At 37.8% G+C, this 22,858-nt stretch overlaps 1 protein-coding gene across 1 annotated transcript in view; it reads left to right on the forward strand.

Annotated features, from left to right (window-relative positions):
• The window catches only part of Mtfr1 (mitochondrial fission regulator 1), a 41,577-nt gene extending 20,071 nt beyond the window's left edge, over positions 1-21,506 (forward strand). The window contains exons 4-8 of the mRNA XM_042665823.1: positions 7,332-7,447; positions 17,418-17,653; positions 19,188-19,449; positions 20,270-20,438; positions 21,334-21,506. Coding sequence (XP_042521757.1) covers positions 7,332-7,447; positions 17,418-17,653; positions 19,188-19,449; positions 20,270-20,438; positions 21,334-21,402 — 852 coding nt within the window. The 3' untranslated portion in view covers positions 21,403-21,506. The remainder of the gene's footprint in view (positions 1-7,331; positions 7,448-17,417; positions 17,654-19,187; positions 19,450-20,269; positions 20,439-21,333) is intronic.
• The last annotated feature ends 1,352 nt before the right edge of the window (positions 21,507-22,858 follow it).

Genomic DNA, 22,858 nt, shown 5'->3' on the forward strand with positions numbered 1-22,858 from the left:
GAAGGAAGTACAAGAACAGGAAATTCTGAGGGACTGAGAGAAATAGGATACATAAGTTTTGATTTGCAGTAGACTAGATACGTATTCAAATAATCTGGAGCTTTGTAAAACTACCAGTGCTCGGGCCTCACTTTCTGCTGTGGTTCTGTGTACCTTCCCTACTTTCTCAAACAAAACCTTAGAGAACTTTTAAAGAAACATAGGTCTCATTTAAGGTTAAGTCTGAATTTTGTACATATTTTATTCTTCAGGAGTTTTTTTTATACAAATAAGGTTGAGGGCCTGAGTTGTGTTTTCCTAAATAAATAATTTTGGTTTTTGTGTTTGTTTATTGCGATTCTGGGTTTGTGCATGTTAAGCAAGCATTCTAGTACTGTGTTACATCCCTAATCTCTAAAGTAAGTTTTCTTTAAAGCAGTAACATACTATTTATTGACACTAAAACAGTTTAGAGCCATTTTTTTTGGAGGGGGGGAAAGCTTGAACTCTGGGCAAGGGTGCTGCCCCTCAGCTCTTCAGCTCAAGGCAAGCGCTCTACACTTGAGCCACAGCGCCACTTCCAGTTTTCCCAGTGGTTTATTGGAGATAAGAGTCTCACAGACATTCTTGCCAGGGCTGGCTTTGAATGAGCCATTTGTTGTTGGTTGTGGTGTTGGTGTTGGTCAGTCGAGCAGTTTGAGCTCAGGCCTGAGCCCTGTCTCTGAGCTCTTCACCTCAAGGCTAGTATACTACCACTTTGAGCCACAACGCCACTTCTGGCTTTCTGGTGGTTTATTGGAGATAAGAGTCTGGCAGGGCTGGGAAGGTGGCGCAATAATAGAGTGCTTGCCTTGCAAGTATGAGGCCCTGGGTTCGATTCCTCAGTACCACACACACAGAAGAAGCCGGAAATGGCGCTGTGGCTCAAGTGGTAAAGCGCTAGCCTTGAATTGAAGAGCTGAGGGACAGCACCCAGGCCCAGAGTTTAGGCCCATGACTGATAAAAAAAAAAAAAGAGTTTGGCAGACTTTCCTGCCCAGGCTGGCTTTGAACTGCGATCCTCAGATCTCAGCCTCCTGAGTAGCTAGGATGACAGGCATGAGCCACCAGTGCCCAACTAGAGCATGTTTTTAAGTTACATGAATTAGAAACTAACATATAAATGTAGTTTATTGGAGTTTTAAGTACTACACTTAAAGAAACTTAAGGGATACTTGCACACCCAAGATCATGAGTCCTAATACATAATTTAGAATAACCTGGGTTGAAGTCTTGGTAGGGTGGTATAGTAGTGTAAATCCCAACTCTGTAACTAGCAGACTTCTGGGTCATTTAACCTGGAATGTCTTTTTCTACCCCCCTACCCCCACCCCCGTTTCCTCCCTCCCCCTATAATCTTATCCTGGCCTATATTCTTAGATTGCAAGGAGGGGTTATTTGATTTGGTGGAAGACAATCTTCTATGACCAAAAAAGAGTGAATGAGATTTCCATTAAATGGAAGTAAAATGGTTGCTTATTACTTTTTTTCTTCCTTTACTTTATAAATAAACTTGAAATCTGAACTGTTTTTTTTGTTAGATGCTGATATTTAATTGAAGAGATATTAAACAAATGTACTAAGTGCATAATTTACCTTACAGCAAATGTCAGATAGGAAAATGAGAAAACATGAGAAAGAATAATAGTTGTGGTAAGAGAAGGCGGCCTTTCTGAGGGAATGACAGTTATGGATTAGAAAGTATTGGTTCTGCAAAGAGTTGAGAAAGGAGGAGATTGGACAGTATTATGTTCATAGAGAATAACCTATGTAAAGGTTCCAGGACAAGTGAATATTGCTTGAGGAACTTAAGCTGTAGAAGGTCAGGCTCTCAGGAATTATTGAGGGTGGAAGACCTATTCATGTGATATTGTCATTTCTGAGCTTTGGCTAGCTGAACTTAATTTTAAAAAATTATTAACTAGGGGCTGGGAAGGTGGCTCAGTGGTAGAGCGCTTGCCTTGCATGCCTGAGGCCCTGGGTTCGATTCCTCAGCACCATATAAGCAAAAAAAAAAAAAAAAGCCGGAAGTGGCGCTGTGGCTCAAGTGGTAGAGCGCTAGCCTTGAGCTGAAGAGCTGAGGGACAGCGCCCAGGCCCAGAGTTCAGGCCCCACGACCGGACCCAAAAAAAAAAAAAAAAAATTAACTACTGATATTAAAAGTAATTTAAGTTGGGTACTAGTGTCTCACCCCTGTACTAGTGTCTCACTCCTGCTACTCAGGAGGCTAATGTTAGGATACATCATGACCATCCCTGAGGACCACGCAGAGGCAGGCAGGCACAGAGAAAGATTATTATAAGGATTATTAGAAGGGTCTTATCTCCCCTGGGAGAGAGAGCAAATGGTATCTGCCCCTATCCAGGTGGGTAGCTCTGGGGGCAAGTGCTGTGCGCAGGTGGGTCATGCCAACAGCTAAGATCTGAGGATTGTTGTTTGAAGCCAGCCAGAATAGGAAAGTCTGAAACTGTTACATATCTCCAAAAAGCTAGAAGTAGAGCTGTGGCTCAGATGGTAGAACACTAGCCTTGAGCAAAAAAAACCACAAAAAAACCTCAGCGACACTGCCCAGTTCCTGTGTTCAAGCCCCAGTATGTTCTCCCTCCCCTCCTCCTTCTCCCTCTCCCTCCCCCCCTCTGTCTTTGTGTCTCACACACAGACACACACACACCAAAATACCTTAAACTAGCAGGGTGCTGGTGGCACATACCTGTAATCCTACCTACTCAAGAGGCAGAGATTTTGAGGATTGCAATTCAAAGCTAGCCTAGGCAGGCAAATCCTCTAATAGAGTAAAGGTATTGCTCAAGGGGTAGTACAAGCCTTACCCCTTGGCAAAAAAGCCAAGCAAGAGCGAGAGGTCTTGAGTAAGCTACCAGCACAACAATAACAACAACACTTATTCTTGCTTTTTCATTTATTATTTGATAATCTGGAATGTGATAGTATATTATGTTATACTGCAAATGATGTCCATTTCTTTTGAACTTTTAACTATAAAATGACCCTTTATAGGTAACTGAATTTATCTGCAAGAATCGTGTTTTATAAATTTGGCAGTGTGGAAAAGTGATTTGAAGGCTTAGTCACCATGTTGATCTCTTGTGTATTCACTTTCTAAGTTGAATAGGGAACAGGTTGAGAAAGGGGGAATTGAGGGATGACAATGTGTATATTTCTTTAAAAACCTTGGATGGCAATTAATAGTATTCATAGTTTCAAAGAAGTCTTTAAGAGATTAATTACTGATGAATAAAATGATTACAAATATGGTGAGTGTAGTTATTAACAATGTATTGCATTTCAAAAATTGATGAGTAGGCTTTAAGTGTTTTTATTATAAGAAAAGTTCTTAAATAGTTGAGGTAAAATATGTAAATTTGATTGATCAAACCATTCCACAGTTTACATATTTGAAAACATTTCATGTTATAAATGCTTATAATTTTTATCATTTAAGAAAGTTAAAACATGGGCTGGGAAGGTGGCTCAGTGGTAGAGTGCTTGCCTTGCATGCATGAGGTCCTCAGTTCGATTCCTCAGCACCACATAAGCAGAAAAAGCTGGAAGTGGCACTATAGCTCAAGTGGTAGAGTGGCTAGCCTTGAGCTGAAGAGCTGAGGGACAGCGCCCAGTCCCAGAGTTCAGGCCCCATAACTGGCAAAAAAAAAAAAAAAGAAAGTTAAACAAATGAATTTCTTGTTTGTAGTGCTAGAGAAAAATCTAGGGCAAGTACTGTATTTTTCTCTTTTTTTTTTTTTTACTACCAAGCTACATTTTTTTTTTAAGTGATCATATTTTCCACAAACATCAGTGGCTGAGTCTGGGCTATGATATTTGTTTGGATGCTCCATCTTCTAGAATGATGTTGTTGTTGTTGTTGTTGTTGTTCTTTTTTTTTTGGCCAATTCTGGGGTTTGAACTAAGGGCCTGAGTGCTTTCCTGAGCTTTTTTGCTCAAGGTTCTTAATCTGCCATTGAGCCTCGGCTACACTTCCAGTTTTTTGGTGGTTAATTGAAGATAGTAGTCCCATGGACTTTACTGACTCCTGACTGGATTGGCTTCCAACCATGATCCTCAGATCTCAGTATTCTCTATAGCTAGGATTATAGGCATGAGCCCCTGGTCCCCAACTTCAACTGGTGTTTTTCTACACAGGTATATCTCCTAGTCAGTGGTGTCACGATACATGACATCAGTGTTTAAATGCAGAAATGTTTAAATGTAGAAATTTTGTTCTCAGTTTTCTTGCAGTGGTAGGAATTGGTTGAAAAGAAGAATAATTTGCCAAGCATGGTGGCAATATGCCTGTGTTGTGTTCTCTAATTCCAAAATTTGGGAGCGGAGGAAAAGAATCCAAGGTCTACCTGGCCTACTTAGTGAGTCCCTGTCTAGCATGCTCTAGGCCCAGGGTTTGATCCTTAGCAGGTTCCCACAAAAACAGGATAATTGAGTTTAATGTACATTAAAAGCCAGAGACTTACTTTATTTTATTTATTGTGTTTGGCTACAAACAAAAGGTAGTTAAATAGGCTGAGTTAATTATTATTATACCTTTTTGACAGAAAATCCTAGTTCCTAGTAATAATGTGTTTATTTTATTAAAAGTCATAGGACAAAGTTTTAGATTGGTAGATAGGAAATTAGGTAGTTGTTTTTTTTTTGGGGGGGGGGGTTACTGGAGCTTGATCTGAGGAACTTCTACACCATCCCCCAGTCTGAGCCATACCCCAGTCCTTTTGCTGGTATTGGGTTTCTTCTCCCCCCCCTCCTATATTGGGTCTGGTGATTTTGCCTGGTTCTCCCTGTCTCCTTCTGAGTAGGTAGAATTACAAACATTTACACCACACCTAACTCTTTTCTAATATTTTGTACTCTTAAGTATTTCAGCTATTTTTGTTTCTTTGATAATATTAGGGTTGAACTCAGGGCTTTGTGCTTGCCACATATAAGCACTCTACCACTTTAGCTACATATCCAGCCCTAGTATTTCAACTTTTGTGTGTTTGTACACTTGGCCACCTGTAATCATGAATTCTGCATCAATCAACTGAAGATCAAAAACAGATCAAAATTACATCTCTGCTTATCTATCACATACAGACATTTTTTTCTTGGTATTATTTCCAAAGTAGTACAGGATAGTAAATACTTAGCATTTAAATTCCTTAGATACTATAGGTACTTGAGAGATGATTTAAAGTATATGGAAAAATGTAGATTATATGTGAATACTATGTAGCATTTTATAACAGGATTCTTCAGCATTATGGATTTTGGTACGGGTAAGAAGGGGGATTGTCTTTGAAAACTTCAGTTTTTTGAGGAAGAACGTTTACCTCTAAACATTTAATTAAATAAGTATTTCCTTGGTATAGTTTTATATCAGAGTATTTTAAATTAAAATTGATGTTGAGAGATTCCTAAAATATTAAATCTTGAGTCATTAACATTTTAAAATGTTACAGTGAACTTCTTGAGACCAGTAAAAATAAATCTCTCTTTTTTAATCTTTTTTTTTTATTTTTTACTAACAATAGCTATAAGAGGACCTTGGTAAGAACCATCAGTAAGTTGTCTTTTCCTTTTTCAGACTCCCATCAATCATCCATGCATGTCAGTAGTGAATTTTACATTATACTGAATTATACATTAAGGATTATTGGCTTTTCCCCCTTTCTAGTGCTGACTGGAACTTGACTTTGTGCTTTCTTAAGTGAATTGTCCTGGAAATTCCTTCTCATTTCATGCTTATGCTACTTAATGTTTCCCTCACCATTTGAAATGACCTTTAGAATTTTTTGTCAGTTTTATTTTGTTTTTTGAATGAGTTTGACTAAAATGGAAAATTAATCTTGTCTGGTCGGAGAGGATGTCAAATAGAAATGGTACAGATCATAGCCCTTGACAGCACTATTACCATTTTCATCTCATTGAGCATATATTATATACATGGTTATGTATTATGTTGTTTATTTTGATATTCATTGATATATTTTATTGATAGTTTTTGTTTCTGTTTGTGCAAGCAGTTTATGGTTAACATGGTATACAATAAAATTAAATATGTTTATTGTTAATTATGGGACCCTGAAAATTAGTTAACTTACATATATCTCGGAGTATGTTTACTTAAAGTAGTAGTAGTACCTTGTTTTCTTTTATGAATATATTTCAGAAGAAAGTAATTCCTGTACCATTTATGGAAAATAAGTCTTATCAAAATTGGATTTATTCTTAGATTTGACTAACTTCCTAACAACCAGTAACTATATTGGGACAAATTCTTATTTTCTAAGCAAAGGGTCTGATCATAAAGTGGTAGGGTGCTAAGCTTAAACAAAAGAAACTCAGCTACAGCACCCAGGACCTGAGTTCAAGCTTTCAGGACCAGCAAAAAAAAAAGAAAGAAAGAAAAAAAAAGGAAGTTGAGGATATTTATTTAATCACTGAATTTCGGGTTTTACAAATAGCCTCAGGACAAATAATGGGGGTGACTAAGGTTTTGTAGGAGGCACTTTTTGTACACGAAGAACAATTACATGATCTATTTAAAAAGTGAATTTTATTTTTGTTTAAACTTCACTTTTTTAAAGAAGTAGTATTACATTAATTTGGTAACTGTTCAAAACTGCTTATTCTTTGACCTCCTAACTGAAGGCATTACAGGCATAAATTTTAATTTGATTAATTTTTTCAGGTTTTTGTATTTATTTTAAAATATTCTTCCTTTTATCCCTGTGTTTAAATTTGCTATAGATTTCTGTTCTACCATTCTTTGTCTTTACCACGAACTTAAAAAAGCTTAAAGAATTATAAAAAAATGTTTGTAACATGTATATATAAAAGTAAATGATAACAACATTGCTTCTTATGTAGGCCATTTAATATGCTTAGAGAGCCCTTCCCTTGGCTGGTGGAGTCACCCACTTGTTGGGATCATTAGTATAATGATGTCTTACTCATGAAGCAATATTCCCGCATTTCCCACACATTAGTCACTTGTTTGTGCCCTCCCCTTTTATTTCACTAAATCCTTTGTAATTTCTAATGCTTAGAATCTAATTTTTTTAAACATTTTATTATGAATGGAATTAAAGCTAACTTGTAAAATCAAAATTGGATAAGGGTAAATTGAGGGTTGGAGATTATCATGGACTGCTAGATAGCAGTTTGATAGGACTAGTGAGCCCTTCCTGGAGCCCTTGGCTAAAGCAGTTAGAATTACCTATGTGTTTCAGATGCCAGGTTGATGATATCTTTTTAGGTGAGTAAAAAGTTTGAACAGGACTTTTATTGTTTGTGACTTGCAGCTTACCAGCCATGAGACAGAATGGAGTCCCAAACACCCAGATGAGGATGCAGTGGCATCTTTTGCTGATGTTGGATGGGTGGCCACAGAAGAAGGAGAGTGCTCAACAAGACTAAGGTTAGTTTAAAAGACTGGCAGGGCTGAGAGGTAATGTTTGTTGTTTTAAAGAATGATACATTTGATTATTTCCTTCTAATTGCTTTGTTCATCTGTAGTAACCCTGTTCTTTTACTTTGAATATTCAGCTTGTATTTAAAAAGTTCTTAGGGACATGTAATTATGTCCTCTGTCCTTGCGAATCACAAAATCCTTGCCATTTAGGTTATATTTTAGTATGGGGAGTAGGAAAAAAAGGTCATTGTTTAGGTAAATACAGTAATTATAATGGTTTCATTGGGACAGAGGGTTCAGTTTGCATCATAGAGAATTCATGTATTTAGAGAATGTTTCTCTAAACACTGTGAGTTGGATGAGTTATAATTTGAAGGGAACAAAATGTAAGAGTTGGAAGAGGTACTTCAATTTATTTGAAGGCCTGAATAAAATATTGACTATAAACTCAATTTAAGTAGTTATTCAGCATATATGCTTTACTCTTATTATGTATCAGAAATAGGCTCTGATCGTGAATTTCTAGAAGTACTTGCTAGAGGAATTAAAAAGGGAAACCAATATTACTGATCCTGTAACATCTACTAGCAATTAAAGAATGTCACTATATGAAGGGTAAGATGTTTATTTGTTTGTTTGTTTGTTTTTTTGGTCTGGTCGTGGGTCCTGAACTCTAGGCCTGGGTGCTGTCCCTCAGCTCTTCAGCTCAAGGCTAGTGCTCTACCACTTGAGCCACAGTGCCACTTCCAGCTTTTTTTGTTTTTTTTCTGCTTATGTGGTGCTGAGGAATCGAAGCCAGGGCCTCATGCATGCAAGGCAAGCGCTCTACCACTGAGCCACCTTCCCAGCCCGGGTGAGATGTTTAAAAAGACTAGGGTGATGCTAAGTTCAGTGATGAGGGGTAAATAGCCAACCATTTGTGAAGACCATTCTATTTATATATAAATAACATGGAGAGCTTTTGTACCATGAACGATGCCAGCATTTACAAGTTAAAAAAAAAGCCTTATGTGTCCACTCTCCTAATTAATAATTGGCTCAAGAGGCAGGAGAACTAGTAGAGGGCATTGTTGCTCTCACTGGCAGAAATGTAAGAGAGTTTTCTTTGCAGAGGGGGATAAAAGGTAGCCATCAATGTCAATTACTTAGAGGCTAGGTAAATTGGAAAGTGAGCGAGTTTCAACTTTGTTTTTCAGTTGGGAGATTATCACTGACTTTAGCAAGAGTGGTATTAGCTGAATAAAATAATCAGTAATCCAAAGCAAAGATGGAATTTGGTAGAACAGAACTAGTGAACATAGACCCACAGACCAAATATTCTGGCATTAGCAGGTAAAGAGCTTTCCTAAAACATTATTCTTTTTTTCTTTTCATTTTCCTTTTGCTCCTCTCTCCATCCCCTGGGCAGGGTTTCAGTGTAGCCCAGGCTGGCATAGAAGTCACAATCTTCACCTTCCTGGATGTTAGAATTGTAGTTGTATGCTACCACACCAGTTTTTTAATTTAATTTAACTTTTTGCCAGTCCTGGGGCTTGAACTCAGGGTCTGGGCACTGTCACTGAGCTTCTTTTGCTCAAGGCTAGCACACTACCACTTGAGCCACAGTGCCCACTTCTGGATTTTTTTTTTCTTTTCTTTTTTTTTTTTTTGAGTTGGTCATGGGGCTTGAGCTCTGGGCCTGGGTGCTGTCCCTGAGCTCTTCAGCTCAAGGCTGGCACTCTACCATTTGAGTCACAGCGCCACTTTCAGTTTTCTGTTGGATAATTGAGATAAGACTCTCAGAGACTTTCCTGCCCAGGCTGGCTTTGAACCATGATCTTCAGATCTTAGCCTCTTGAGTAGCTAGGATTACAGGCATGAGCCTTTGGTGCCTGGCTACTTCTGGCTTTTTCTGTTTATATGGTACTGAGGAGTTAATCACAAGGACTTCATGCATGCTAGGCAAGCAGTCTACCACCAAGCCACATTCCCACCTCTATTCTACTTTTAAATTAAACTTCAAAAAATTTTTGGACGTAATTGTATGTTCTTCATGTGCAGTTGTAAAAAAAACCCCCAGAGAAATTATACCCCTTGTTAATCAAGTTTCCTGACTAGTTTCCTAAGTTTACAGTGTAATATTCTGCAAAGCTAATAAGATATATCACAGCATATTGGCATTGATAAAGTGAAGGTGTGAACATTTTACAACAGGGTTTCTTTGTATTCTGACTTGTATTTGGTAGTGTTAACATTTCATACCACTATAGCCTACATCTCATTCTATTAAGTGTTACTGAAAGCTTGTGGATTTACTTTTTATTTCCTTAGTATAATGATTTTGAGTATTCTTTCATGCAACTCATGTATTCTTTTGTGTGTAATGTCTTTTTAGATTTTGTCCATGGTTTTTAATTGGACATTTTTGAAATATCTATGTATTCTACCTATGAGTACTTGGCCTGATGGTACGTGCCAGTAATTCTGACTACTCAGCAGCTGAGATCTGAGGATTGCAGTTTGAAGCTAGCTCATGTAGAAAAGTTCATAAGACTTTTTAATTCCATTTAACAGGCAAAAAAACAGAAGTGGTAGGGTGCCAGAGTTGAGTGGAAAAACTAAGTGCAAATTCAAGGCCTTGAGCCTAAGCTTCAGTACTGGCATACACAAAACAGTCTTAACTCTAGGTGTAATGGGATACACCTGTAATCTCAGCTAATTGGGAGGATAAAGCAAGAGTATCACTTAACTGAGGAGTTCAAGACCAGTATGGGCATCATAGCAAGATCCTGTCTCAAAAAGAAATAGGATCTAGTCAGTGGTAGAGGACTTGCCTAGCAAGTTTAAGGCTCTCAGTTGGATTCACAGCAACACACACACACACACACAGAATGAAACAGACTTGCCTAGCAAGTTTAAGGCTCTCAGTTGGATTCACAGCAACACACACACACACACACACACACACACAGAATGAAACAAGTCTTGCTGGGATAATTAATTTGTACAATGTAACATTGTAACACTTATAATGAAGTTAAAGCCTTATCTTTGAGGTCCCTAGTAGACAAACATTAAATGTTTAATTACTTTTCAAATATATTTCAAGTTTAATGGCAACTTATTCTATCCTTTTTTGCTCAAGGCTGGTACTCTACCACTTTGAGCCACAGCTCCACTTCTGGCTTTTTGGTGCTTAATTGGAGATAGGAATCTCATTTAAAAAAGAGAAAGAGAGAGCGAGCACAAGAGAGATAAAGAGTCATATATAGATTTTCCTGCCCAGGCTGGCTTCAAACTGCAGTCTCAGCCTATTGAGTAGCTAGGATTATAGGTGAGAGCCACCAGTGCCCAACTTCTATGTTAATAACTTCTACTTGTATTTAATTCTTATGTAGAATGCTGTATGCATATCAAACTCATTTTTTTCTGGTGGTGTAGGGCTTCGTACAGGCTATCATTGAACTACCCAGCTCAATAAAATTTATTGGGCTCATTGTGCATAAAAGTATTGTAAGTAACATTTTCCTGTGTAAGAATACTTGTAACTAATGAAGAAGTTGAACATGTACTTAGTTATTCCTTGTCGCTCAGTATCCTAGGAGGGTTGATTCTAGGATCCTTGCCTATACCAGAGTCTACCAGTACTCAACTCTTTATGTAAAATGGTTTAGTATTTACATATAACTCCCACAGACCCTAGCCTATACATTAAATCTCTGGATTACTTAACAATACTTAATGTAGTATCATATTTAGGTAATAATGGTAAGAAAACAAAGTCTATGCATGTGCAATGCATATAATTAAAAATTTTCCCCCCATCTCTGGTTGATTGAATTTCATGGGTGTAGAACCTGTGGACATAGAAGGTTAATTATATTGGGGAAAACTAGTAAAGATAGATAGATCATAGATAGCTAAACAGCTAGCTATCTAGCTAGCTATTCAGCTCTCCAGCTGAATTTTTCAAACAGGCAGAATAGAATGAACTACTTTAAAGGGCTGTCAGAGAAGACCCCAGTCTACTAGAAAAGATGTAGAGTACCAAGATTGTAAGGAAGTGACCGGGGAAGCAGGCAGACTGGCTTGGCATAGCTCTTAATTGGTAACATATCAGGAAACTCCCTGAATAAGAACAGTGTGCTACCACAGCACATAAAACAGCAGGTGTTACTCATTCCCATTGTTACTATAACTTACTGGAACATCAATCAAATAGTACCTTCAAAGGTGAAATGTTATGCCACTTTTATGAAGATCTAATTTTTAAAACATAAAACCACAGAAAGCTTGTGTTGGATTGAGTCCAGGAACAGCTCATGTGAGTCCCACTGGGCTTTTGGTGCAACATCACAGCACTTCTGCCTGTGCCACTGCTGTCCTGTCCTGGATTCCCCGCAAGGTCTGTGCATATTTCCCTCGGCTGCTCATTCTTACCAAGCCACTTGCTCATTTTGAAAACCCAGCCTTGTGTTACAAGGAACTAAACTGACAGCTTCTTTTCCTTTCTGAATTCTAACAATTCTTCATTGCTCTTTAAACCAAAAAGGTGAAGGAGGACTAGTAAAAGTCATTTTGGAAATAACCACATTCCTTAAATACTGAGGTAAGTTAAAACTCACTCTGAGGAAATAGAAAGGACCCCAGAGATGTAACACTTGATTTAGAACTTTCTTTGACATGGTACTGGAGCTAAAAAGCCCTCGGTATTTATGTCAATTGTATTCCAAAAGTGGCTTCCTTTGATAGTGATATTAAAAATAAATAAGAAAGATTATTCTAGTGCAGGGGTATTCTATACAGAAGCTTGTGGGCTACTGCCTTGCAGCATTTTGGAGCCAAAATCAAACAAAACTTGTGGAAATCTCAGTAGCAAAAAGTGGTATGGTACACCTGGCGGACAAATGATTTTTAAATAGAGTATGTATTAGGAAAAATTTGCTGTTTTCTGCAACTTCATATGTAAGCTTTATTTCTTTTCCATACTTTATGGCAAAATTAATTTTTTAAAGGACTCAGAGTATTCATATTTTATAATATTTATAAGGAATAATTTTCTCCAGGGCTAGATTGTGGTTTAATTGAAGATATGTATATGTATACAAGTATATATATGTGAATGAATGTGTCGAAGTTGTGTTATAGCTTTAACTGGCAGTGTTGTACCTCTTGGGGTAGCTGTGCATACAATTGATAGCATCTTGAATTTGGTGAAATTTGGGATTTGGAAAAGATTCCTAACACCATGGAATAATTGGTAAGGCTTAATAATAAAATAATGATTGTGAACTTCAAAAAAAAAAGTGGTATGGTGAAAAAGATTCAAGAAACTCAAGCTGGGTACTGGTGGCTCATGCCTGTAATCCTAGCTGAGATCTGAGGATCGCGGTTTAAAGCCAGCCTGGGCAGGAAAGTTGTGAGACTCTTATCTCCAATTAACCACCAGAAAATCCAAAGTGGAGCTGTGGCTCAAAGTGGTAGAGTACTAGTCTTGAACAAAAAATAGTTCCAGGGACAGCTCCCAGAGTTCAAGCCCTATGACCGACAAAAAAAGAAAAGAAGACACTTAAACTGTTTGTCTCTACCTTATTCATTTTGGTATGTCTCTGTTTTTTATTTCTTTAAAATTTCAGAAATTGAAAAAAGGCAAAATTCATCTGTAGGAGTTATGGGAAGATATAGAAACCTAACACGGCTTTTGGGCTGGAGGTATGGCTCAAGTGGTAGAGTGCCAGTTGGGAGCAAAAAAGTTGAGCAAGAGGCCCTGAGTTCAAACACATGTGTATGTGCTTGCCTGCATGCGTGTGTGCACACACACACATGCAGGTGTGTGTACACACACATCAATTTTTTTCTTGAAATTTATCTTGGGTAGGAACTATTATAAAGAACGTTCAGTTATGCCTTGCAATTAATATCTTAATCATCCTCTGTCATAGTATCTTGTTTTATTCTGGATCTTGTGGAATAAATCTTGAAATTTGAAGACTGAGTCACTTGAATGATAATATCTTAAGCAAACTTGTGTGGATTAATACTTTTGGATCTTAAAATTTCTAGAAGAATATTAATGCCCAAGTGACCATTAATTGTTGTTGTTTTAAAATTATTTTTTAACTAAAGATTCTGATATCCCAAATTAATTTCCTATGTAGAAGGTATGTGAAACCTCTGAAAAACTGTAATAATATAAAAAACCGTCATCCCTGTCTTCATTCTCAGATACAGAAGTGAATATATTTGTCCTATTAAGTAGGATTTGATAAAGCAAAGTTCTGCTTTCAAGGAAACAGGAGCAGTAGGATATGTGGTTTGTACACAGTTTCTGTCATCTTTCCTTCTCTCAGTTGTTGTCTCCACATTTCTCTTGTGTGTACCTGATGCATAGTATCCCAAAGAAACTGTGCTTTTCAACCCCCTTCTTTTAATCACTCTCAGTTACTACCACTCTCCCTTCTTTCTCCACTATCCCCATGCTACATTTCCTTGAGATCTCTGTATTTTGCCCAGATAATGATTTGTCAGGCTAAGATTCTTTTATTCTCACTGTCTTACCAATGCTTTCCCTAGTTCCTTCAATAGTAATTTTTAAAGGTCATTGTTTTATTAAAACCAATACCAAGAATGTATTTGAAGAATTATGCTAAATAAGAATTTTTATAATACTGATAATAAACATACTTACCTTATGAGGGGGTGGTACCACCACCACTTTTCAAGGAACACCTACAGGGAACCACAGTAATTACTTTCAAAATTTAATGTCTTTCTAAAATTGTTTTCCTGTTTTTGTAGACTGATTAAATTGCATGCATCTAAACCAATGAATTCTGTAGCATTACTTTTCAAATAGCATGTTGATGCATTTGATTTGAGCATTGACACTGTTCCTTACTGAAGTTTACTTGTGTTCATTCTACATGTGTCTTGTATAGAAATTTCATCATCTATCTCCCTCCCCCCCCACCCCCCGTCAGTCTAAGAAAGGAAACAGTAATTGAAGCTCTGCAATCCAAACATTACCCTATCCCACAAATATTCCAAGTTAAATAAACAAAGTTGATATTATGCTAGTGCAAGGAAAAATAAATTTTCTTCTTCAAATCCTTTTCATTATCCATTTTAAAAAAAACTTGCAAACATTGTAATTTAACTAGCAGGGAAGAAATAAAATTAAATTTAGAAAACAAAAACAAGCACCTAAACTCAGTTCCTAGTTTCAAAAGCTAAGTGTCCAATGATTCCCCATTAAAAGTACAAGCCTGGTGCTGTACATCTGTAATACTAGCTACTCTGGAGGCTGAGATCTAAAGACTGAGGTTCAAAGACAGCCAGGGCAGATCTGTACAACTTGGGTTGGGAGGGGGGGAGACTGAAGGGGGAGGGATAGTAGGAAAAAAATGAGGGAAGGGGTAACAAGTTTGACAAGTTACCTTATGTAACTGTAACCCCTCTGTATATCACCTTGACAATAAAAAAGAGAGGGGGGAAAAAAAAAAGACAGCCAGGGCAGAAAAGTCTGCAAAGAGTCTTACCACCAATTTAACAAAAATGTATGGGTGCCAGCTATGAGTGAAAAAGCTTAGCAAAAGTTCAAGCCTCAGTACCTGCACAAAATAACAACAGAACAGTGACCACATCCCATGAAAAGAAAATTAAATAGAATGTGATACTGTTACGTGTTCTAAAAGCTGGGACACATTTGTAATAGAGAAGCCCAAAATAGTGGTGGCTTAAGGAAGTTGAAGTTTATCTTTTCTAAGAAAGCTTATCTGGAGCTGATTGTGCTCTACTGTGTTATCTGGGATTCAGCCTGGCTGTAGGTTATCATTAAGGATTTCCGGAGTTTCCTCTGGCACTCTAAAGCACTATCTTACAGTCTAGATAGATCCTAGCCTGAAGGAAAGGCTGAGCTGGAAGGAATTTCTTCTCTTGGGTACCTCCCTTTAAATGGCCCTCTAGCATAGCCTAGTTTAGTCACGTGGCTAACCACATAACAAGAGGCTGGGAAATGTAATCCTTTAGCTGGGCACAGTGCTGCCCTGAAATAAATGTTTTCTTCTTTGTTTCTACTCTGTTGCTTTTGGGGTTGTAGTAACTTTTACTGAGCAGAAAGGGAAGGAGCATGCTTTTTGGAGTAAGCAACTTGGGATCTCTGTTCCAACACTGCACTGTGTACTGGCAGCTGGCTAGTATCCATATCCCACCTGAACATTACTCAAATTTTATAACTGGTGTTTTTACTGTGACCATTGATGGAGCTGATCACAGAGATTATTCCCTTGGGATTCAGTTGTGATTCTTGAAATGCGATGAATTTTCAGAGGGGTATAGTGAAGACAATTAGCTTTTCAAAGGAATTTGTGACTTCAAAAACAGTTGGACATAATTTTCTGAAGTTGATTTAGAATAAGGAGCAAATTGTTTTACTTGATTTTTAATTGTTATTATATGTACAGAGGGCTTACAGTTACATAAGTTAGGTAATGAGTACATTTTCTCTTTGGACAGTGTCACCTCTTCCTTCACTCTCTCCCTGTTTTCCCTCCTCTCCTTGCCCATAAGTTGTATAGTTCATTTTCAACAGTGTCTACTGAATACCACTGCTGTGTTTGCTCATCTTTTGTCCTTCCAATTCTGTGTTCCCCTAATCCCTCAAAGATAGATAAATGAAAAACCAAGACAAAAGAAAAACTCTGTTTCTATTTCCTGGAATTCATTTTGATAAATGTTATTTTATATACCCAGAGGCTTTGTACCTTTGTGTTTCTCCCCAAAGATTATCTCCTAAGATTCTTTTCCTGTCTTTAAACCTCCAAGTCAAAGCACTCTATCCCATTCCTTTGTAGTCTTGAATATGCCAGAGAGGGCCTTCCTAGTCACCGTTCCCAATGTAAAGAAATGTAAAGTAATGATAATATAAAGTCTGAACCAGAGAGATTTCTTCATTATGGTATATTTTTAGATTTTAGTTTGAATTAGGACTTTGAATCTTTTGTAGAAAGATAAAAATGTTGATAGCCTTAAAAAAGTCATAAATCTTAACTCCATATTGGCTGATGTACAAGTAGTTTGTGATTTTGACTGTGTCTAGAGCTGCAAATGTAAGTGTAATTTCCTGTGCTTGTATGAAGAATTATTTGGATACTATTGAGTTCTCGATGACCATTACACCAAAATAATAGAATTCAGGCATTTCCTGAATCTATCGCTGTCATAGATGGGAATAAGGGAAAAATAAAACTTGGACTGGTTTAGAAAGGAAGTAATTGAAGACAAAATGGCTGATGGGAAAAATTAATTGTATAAAATTGAAGGAAATAGATAAGTATATGCCTAGACAATTGAAATCTAAATTTTATTTTCAATGTGAAAATATTGTATAGTGTACATTAAATTTTTTTTAACACTCAAAGGAAAATGAGACCAGCTCTAGGCCTACTACGTGGTTTCAATTGTGATTTCATCTTGACTGGCACTATATTTAGCTCACATTATTACTGTGTGCCTAGCAGTTTTATGTAGTCTTATCATACAGAAGAAACACTGACATTGAAATGCAGAAGCCAAAATCCTGGGGAAGGGCTAAGGAATTCCTGGTTGAATTTTATTAGTTTAGTTTATAATTAAGTTATCATTCTGAAGAATATTGAAAAATTCTTAGTTCAGGCAAAAATAGTATGTGAGTTAACAAATATGTCCTTGGAATTTTTGATGTCTCTAACAGTGTTGATTTGTGCATATTCTGTACAGACTAAGAAGAATGATGACAGTAAGCATCCTATACTTTATGAGTAGTTCCATAAAGTTTTAAATGCCTTGCTCTTTCCTTTTTCTTTTCTTTATTTTTTTTGGTTTTTTAATAATAGGAGAGGATTTCCTAAAGCTCAGCCTGGGCAGTGACTTGTGAGTGTCATGCCTCACCACTCTGTTAATGGGTAGTGGTGATTTTTCGTAAGCCTTTATAAAGCCATCTTCCATCTCTTCCTTGCAGGACAGAAGTCACATCAAAACCACCCCATCAGGACTGCCTTCCTTACCTTGAGAAGTCCCCAAGCAGGCAGATTTCTTTACCAAACTTGTCTCAAGAAGATCCTCCACTGAAGACTGCAGCACTGGCCAATGAGGAAGCACTGCAGAAGATCTCTGCACTTGAAAATGAGCTCGCTGCTCTCCGAGCTCAGATTGCCAAAATTGTGACCCTGCAAGAGCAGCAAAATCTTGTTACAGGTCTGTAGGCCCTGGTTTTGTTCTAACTGGAAACTAGGAAATGCTGCTTGATTCATTGGTGACAGTTCTTGAGGTTATTTCAAAATAGTCCTTGGCCTCATCTAGCGTAGAACCCCATCAAGTTTAGATTGTTTCTATGTTTTGAACAGTCTTGATGCTATTAGAGAGAATGAATAGGAAACCTACTTGAAATTTAAGCACTTGGACTGCTACTGTTGTGAGCACTTTTCTAATGAGATTAGTTGTCTACTATAGCCACACTACCACTACCAGATATAAGATCATCCTGTGAAAGTAATCCAGTGAAAGGAGCCAAGTCTGGGTTTGGGATTACTGCAGTTTACTACCTGCGTGTCCTGAGGAGGCATTTGACTTTACCTCCCTGTCCTCTAAAATGGGCGCAAAACTACTCTTGTCATCAAGTGCCTGTGCAAGTGGAAAATGTACAGAATGCCTTTAGCACCCAGCAGTTGCTGAATGGTTGGTTGTTCCCCTTCCTCACATGCAGAATGCAAACTGAATTCAGATCTTCTGGCTTAGTGTTATTGCTTTAATTAGTGTGACATCGTTTCTTCTATAGAGAAGAAAACAGCCTTGAAATCCTAGCCTGCTATCCTGTTTTGTTCCCAAGTCCTGGCTAGACTTCTGTATTAACCAGCTCTGTTAAATGACTATGGTGATTTGCTTCTGAGTCACTTTGCTTGTTGCCATCTCCTGAAATCTCATGCAACCTGTAAGGTGCTCTGGGGGGTGGAGGGAGGAATGTTCCCTTCATTGAGCTTGGCACAACCATGTAGCTTTTCGAAAGCCTGAAGTCCTCTACCTCTCCTATCTCTTTCTTCTGTTAACTTTAAATTGCTGTTTTCTTCCGCTTTACATTTCTTCTTCTGGTATGCTAGAAAAGTATAGTTTGGGAATTTGTGTTTAGACATTGTATTAAGTCTGAGTTTTTGAGTATAACTCTTACATTAGTACAATTTCCTCTCTGCCCTCATTAATGCAGTTCAGCCACTAGACAGCTCTAACTTATGACTATGCAGAGAAAAGAATTTTAGGTTATTTTATAACTTCTTTAACTCATTTATTTGAAAATTAAACCTTACAATTTTTTTCTTCCACAAGTTTATTCATAGTTTTCCATGAACGTTCCAGTCAGTGGACGCTCATAATACTTAATAAACCTTATATGAAAGAAAATATACTTTACACAAATGAAAGTTTTTAAAAACAGCACTAAATCATCAAGCTACATATTGGAGATGTTTATGTGATGCAGTCTGCTTTGTATTACTGCTCAGAGTGATTACCCAATGTGCCGGAATCAGATGTGAGCATTTGACTTGTTAAGTTAAATGGAACTCTTTCACGTGGTGAGTTTAGAGTCAGTAGTACAGTAGCTCAGAGTCAGACATGAACTGCTTTCTCCTTATATAACTGAGCTTTTTTTTTAAGACTACATTTAAGAATACAGAAACCTCAAATATAATTTTATTGCCAGCAGGATTAAGTTTATTTCTTCTCATTTCTTTTGTAGGTGACTTAGATTCTACCACAGCCCCTCCTCCTCCTCTTCCGCCTCCACCTCCACCCCCACCTCCACCCCCACCCCCACCTCCACCTCCCCCTCTACCAGGACTCCACCAAAGTATGTCTGCTATTGACTTGATTAAATCACGAAGAGAGCAGAAAGCCAGTGCTGGAAAGACTTTGACTAGCAGCCCAAAGAATCCTGACAAGCCAAATATGCTAGAAATCCTTAAAGACATGAACAGTGTGAAACTTCGGTCAGTCAAGAGGTGAGCATAATACATACCTTCTTTATCAGTTTCCCAATAGTTGATGTCTTGCGAAACCAAGTTGCTTGGCTCCTACATATTGTAGTTAGGATATTATCAAAATAAACCAATATTCCAGGTGCTGCTTTAGCTTTCCGATTTTATATCACCCTTTCCTATGAAGCTTTGATTGCATTTTCTCATTCAGTAAAAAAGTGTATTGTACTCACATGGGTATCCCCAGGCACACATGAGAGCTAGGTCTGGAGAGCTAGGTCTATGCTCTAGAATTACATTATCTGGGTCTTCTTATTTATTTTTTTGCGGGAGGGAGGGGGGGGAGGAACGGACAGTACACTAGGATTTGAACTCAGGACCTTACACTTGTTAGGTAGGCACTGGACCACATGAGCCAAACATACCTGTTGCACTCTAGTGTGACTTTATTGAGTCTTAAGTTTCACTTTCTATTTGACTACAAGCAATGTGTGTCAGTATTGCTACAGAGTAGCCAGGACTATGGAGAAGCACTATTGGCTCAGAGTACTTTTTTTTGGGGGGGGGGGGGGGGGGGGGAAGGGTCCGGTCGTGGGGCCTGAACTCTGGGCCTGGGCGCTCTCCCTCAGCTCTTCAGCTCAAGGCTAGCGCTCTACCACTTGAGCCACAGCGCAACCTCCGGCTTTTTTCTTTTTGCTTATGTGGTGCTGAGGAATCGAACCCAGGCCCTCATGCATGCAAGGCAAGCTCTCTTCCACTGAGCCACCTTCCCAGCCCCCCAGAGTACATCTTGGAAGCACTCAGAGCACTGCCTGCCAACGTGGTTTTTGTCCATTTCTCAAAGGTCGGAGCAAGATGTAAAGCCCAAGCCAGTGGATGCCATGGACCCTGCCACTCTTATAGCAGAGGCTCTGAAAAAGAAATTTGCATATCGGTATCGAAACAATAGTCCAGGTGAAACTGAAAAAGGAGTTGCAAAGTCTGAGTCAGAGGCTACCTCAGAGACAGCTTTGGTGAGTATTGATCCACTCTGTCCTGTTAAGCGGTACTTCACCCTGGGGTAGAACCCCAGTCCTGGCAAGTCATAGAGTTGTATATCTTCTGCAAGATTCATTGAGATGTGCCAAAAAGGGTTTAGTTCCCACTCACAAGTAGATTGCAGCTAGCTGGGAAAAGATGACATCTGTATTTAGCTCTTATGCTTTTATATTTCTCACTATAATGGTAGTTAGTAATTGTTCATTTAAAGTTTATAACTTATAGAAGAACATGAAGAAGAAAACAGCCAAGTTCACATCTCACCACTTCCCCAATCTCTGTTAAATTTTCTATGTATAGTTATTTGTAGTTAAGCATTATGAAGTGAAATTGAATATAATAAAGTTTTGCCAGGGGGCAATGTATATGTTGTGACATAGAAATTCAAGCAAGATCATCTTCTCATAGTGCACCCTGTGAAAGCCTTCTGAAGAGGGTGTACTTGTTTGGGTCCTGAAGATGGCTCCCATGTCATAGGTAGAGATGGAGCAGATTTCATAGGCTCCTATATTTTTATATTCCCTTTATGTTACTGGAACTCAGACATGTGCTTATCTGGTCCAGAGACAGATATCAAGTTCAAATGTCCTGGATACCCTTTAGACATTGCAAGGGGAGTCCTGCGTTTCCTCCTCCATTCAGAAGTAGAACAGGATGAAGCAGGAGTATTGGGAAGATGATTGAGCTATCTTTATCTAGGAAGAAATTTGGCTCTGTTTTTATCCTCTTGCTATGTCCTGTGTGCATAACATCCTGTCAGTTCTGCTTGGGTTTTCATGCAGATCCATGGTTTGCAAGAAGGCATATCATTACTGTTAAGGAACCAGTATCTATCTTTAAACTTTTTGTTTCTTTTTTCTTCTTTTCCAGTTTGGGCCACATATGTTGAAGTCTACAGGGAAAATGAAGGCTTTAATTGAAAATGTTTCAAACTCCTAAAGGACAATGAGCTGAGAAAGACTGTCCTGATTTAGCTGTTGGTTTGTGAGGGCTGTTTTAGCTAGTAGAAATCAACACTATTTAGTAAATACCTGACTTCAGAATTCCTTGGTCTCCTTTGTAACCTAATTAGTGGATTAAGTACTAGTGAAAGCACCGTAAGTTTGGTTTTGCTTTTATGAGATGGTCAGTTCTGGAGCTCTCCTTAACATACATGTATTTTGACATGTTTAATCTATAGCCAAGGTGTTCAGGGTTCCAGGCTTGAAAACATTTGTAAGATTTCAGAACATAGAAAAAGATATTTGTGGATGTTACTGTGCATTTTTAATTCTTAACACTAATTTATCTGTACAGGTGTTTTATAGGCATGTGTTTGGATATAGAAGTTGATGTAAAAGTTAGTAATGAATGCTGGCCATGAGGGTACTGCTGTCTTCCCTGGTCTTCAGTGAGCATTTACTGAGTCGTGAGGAAACAGCTGATATAACCAAGTTACTGGAGTGAAATATTTGAGATTGAAGTCTTGTCTTGAACAGAACTTCTATCTTAGATTCTCTCTCCCAGTTTTTTGGAGCTGAGTTTTACATAGGAACTGGATGATGTTCACTTCTGAAATCCCAATGCTTCCTGTAAGGACGAAGATGAGGACTAGGAAAGCTACTTACCCCTCAGTGCCATCCATTGTTGATGGGCTTTTCAAGTAGTGACAAATCAAATTATTAAATTACTTAAGTAAAAACCAGAATGTACCATCTTTTTCTTTTCAGTTTAATAAATGGCATCATAAAAAAAATAACTTGTTTCTAAGTTAGTAATACTTCTGGAATTGTCAGCATGAATGGAGTTTAAATTTAAAGTTTGAAAATTTTTTTAATGGTCCTTGGGTTTGAACTCTACCTTATACTTGCTAGGAAAGGTGTTCTACAACTTGAAGTATACCCCCAGGATCCCCAATTTTAGTTTTAATATTAACTTTATAATGAAATTGAATAAGCAAGTGAATTTTCTATAGATTATTTATTACTGGTCAGAATGCTGTTCTGATGAACTATGCAGTGTAAAACTTAGGTGTTATTAGAAAGGTGGAGACGCCTCATCAAGGGTTCCTAAGGACTTGCTATAAGTGATCATATTTTAAAATGCTTAGTAAATTCTTATGATCTTTTTATTTTTGATCTCAACTGAAGTTAATGCCAGAATACCATGAATAAATATTTGGATTTATTATTTAAGTCTAGAGAATAGTTATATTTCCTGAGAGGATTAAGAGATAGGAAAAATAGATTTTAAGTTATTGAAAACATGTGTGTTGTATTAACAAGATTTCAGGTAAACAATTCATAGTTTGGTTATTTAGTTTAAAATTTTAGTTTACTTTTTTTTTTTTGATTTTTTCTTTTTTGGTACGAGGGGCTCCAACCCAGGATGTTGCACTTGCTAGGCAAGCACTTTA

This window comes from Dipodomys spectabilis, unplaced genomic scaffold (assembly GCF_019054845.1).
Source record: "Dipodomys spectabilis isolate Male_0828 unplaced genomic scaffold, ASM1905484v1 ptg000015l, whole genome shotgun sequence".
Classification (NCBI taxonomy): Eukaryota; Metazoa; Chordata; class Mammalia; order Rodentia; family Heteromyidae; genus Dipodomys; species Dipodomys spectabilis.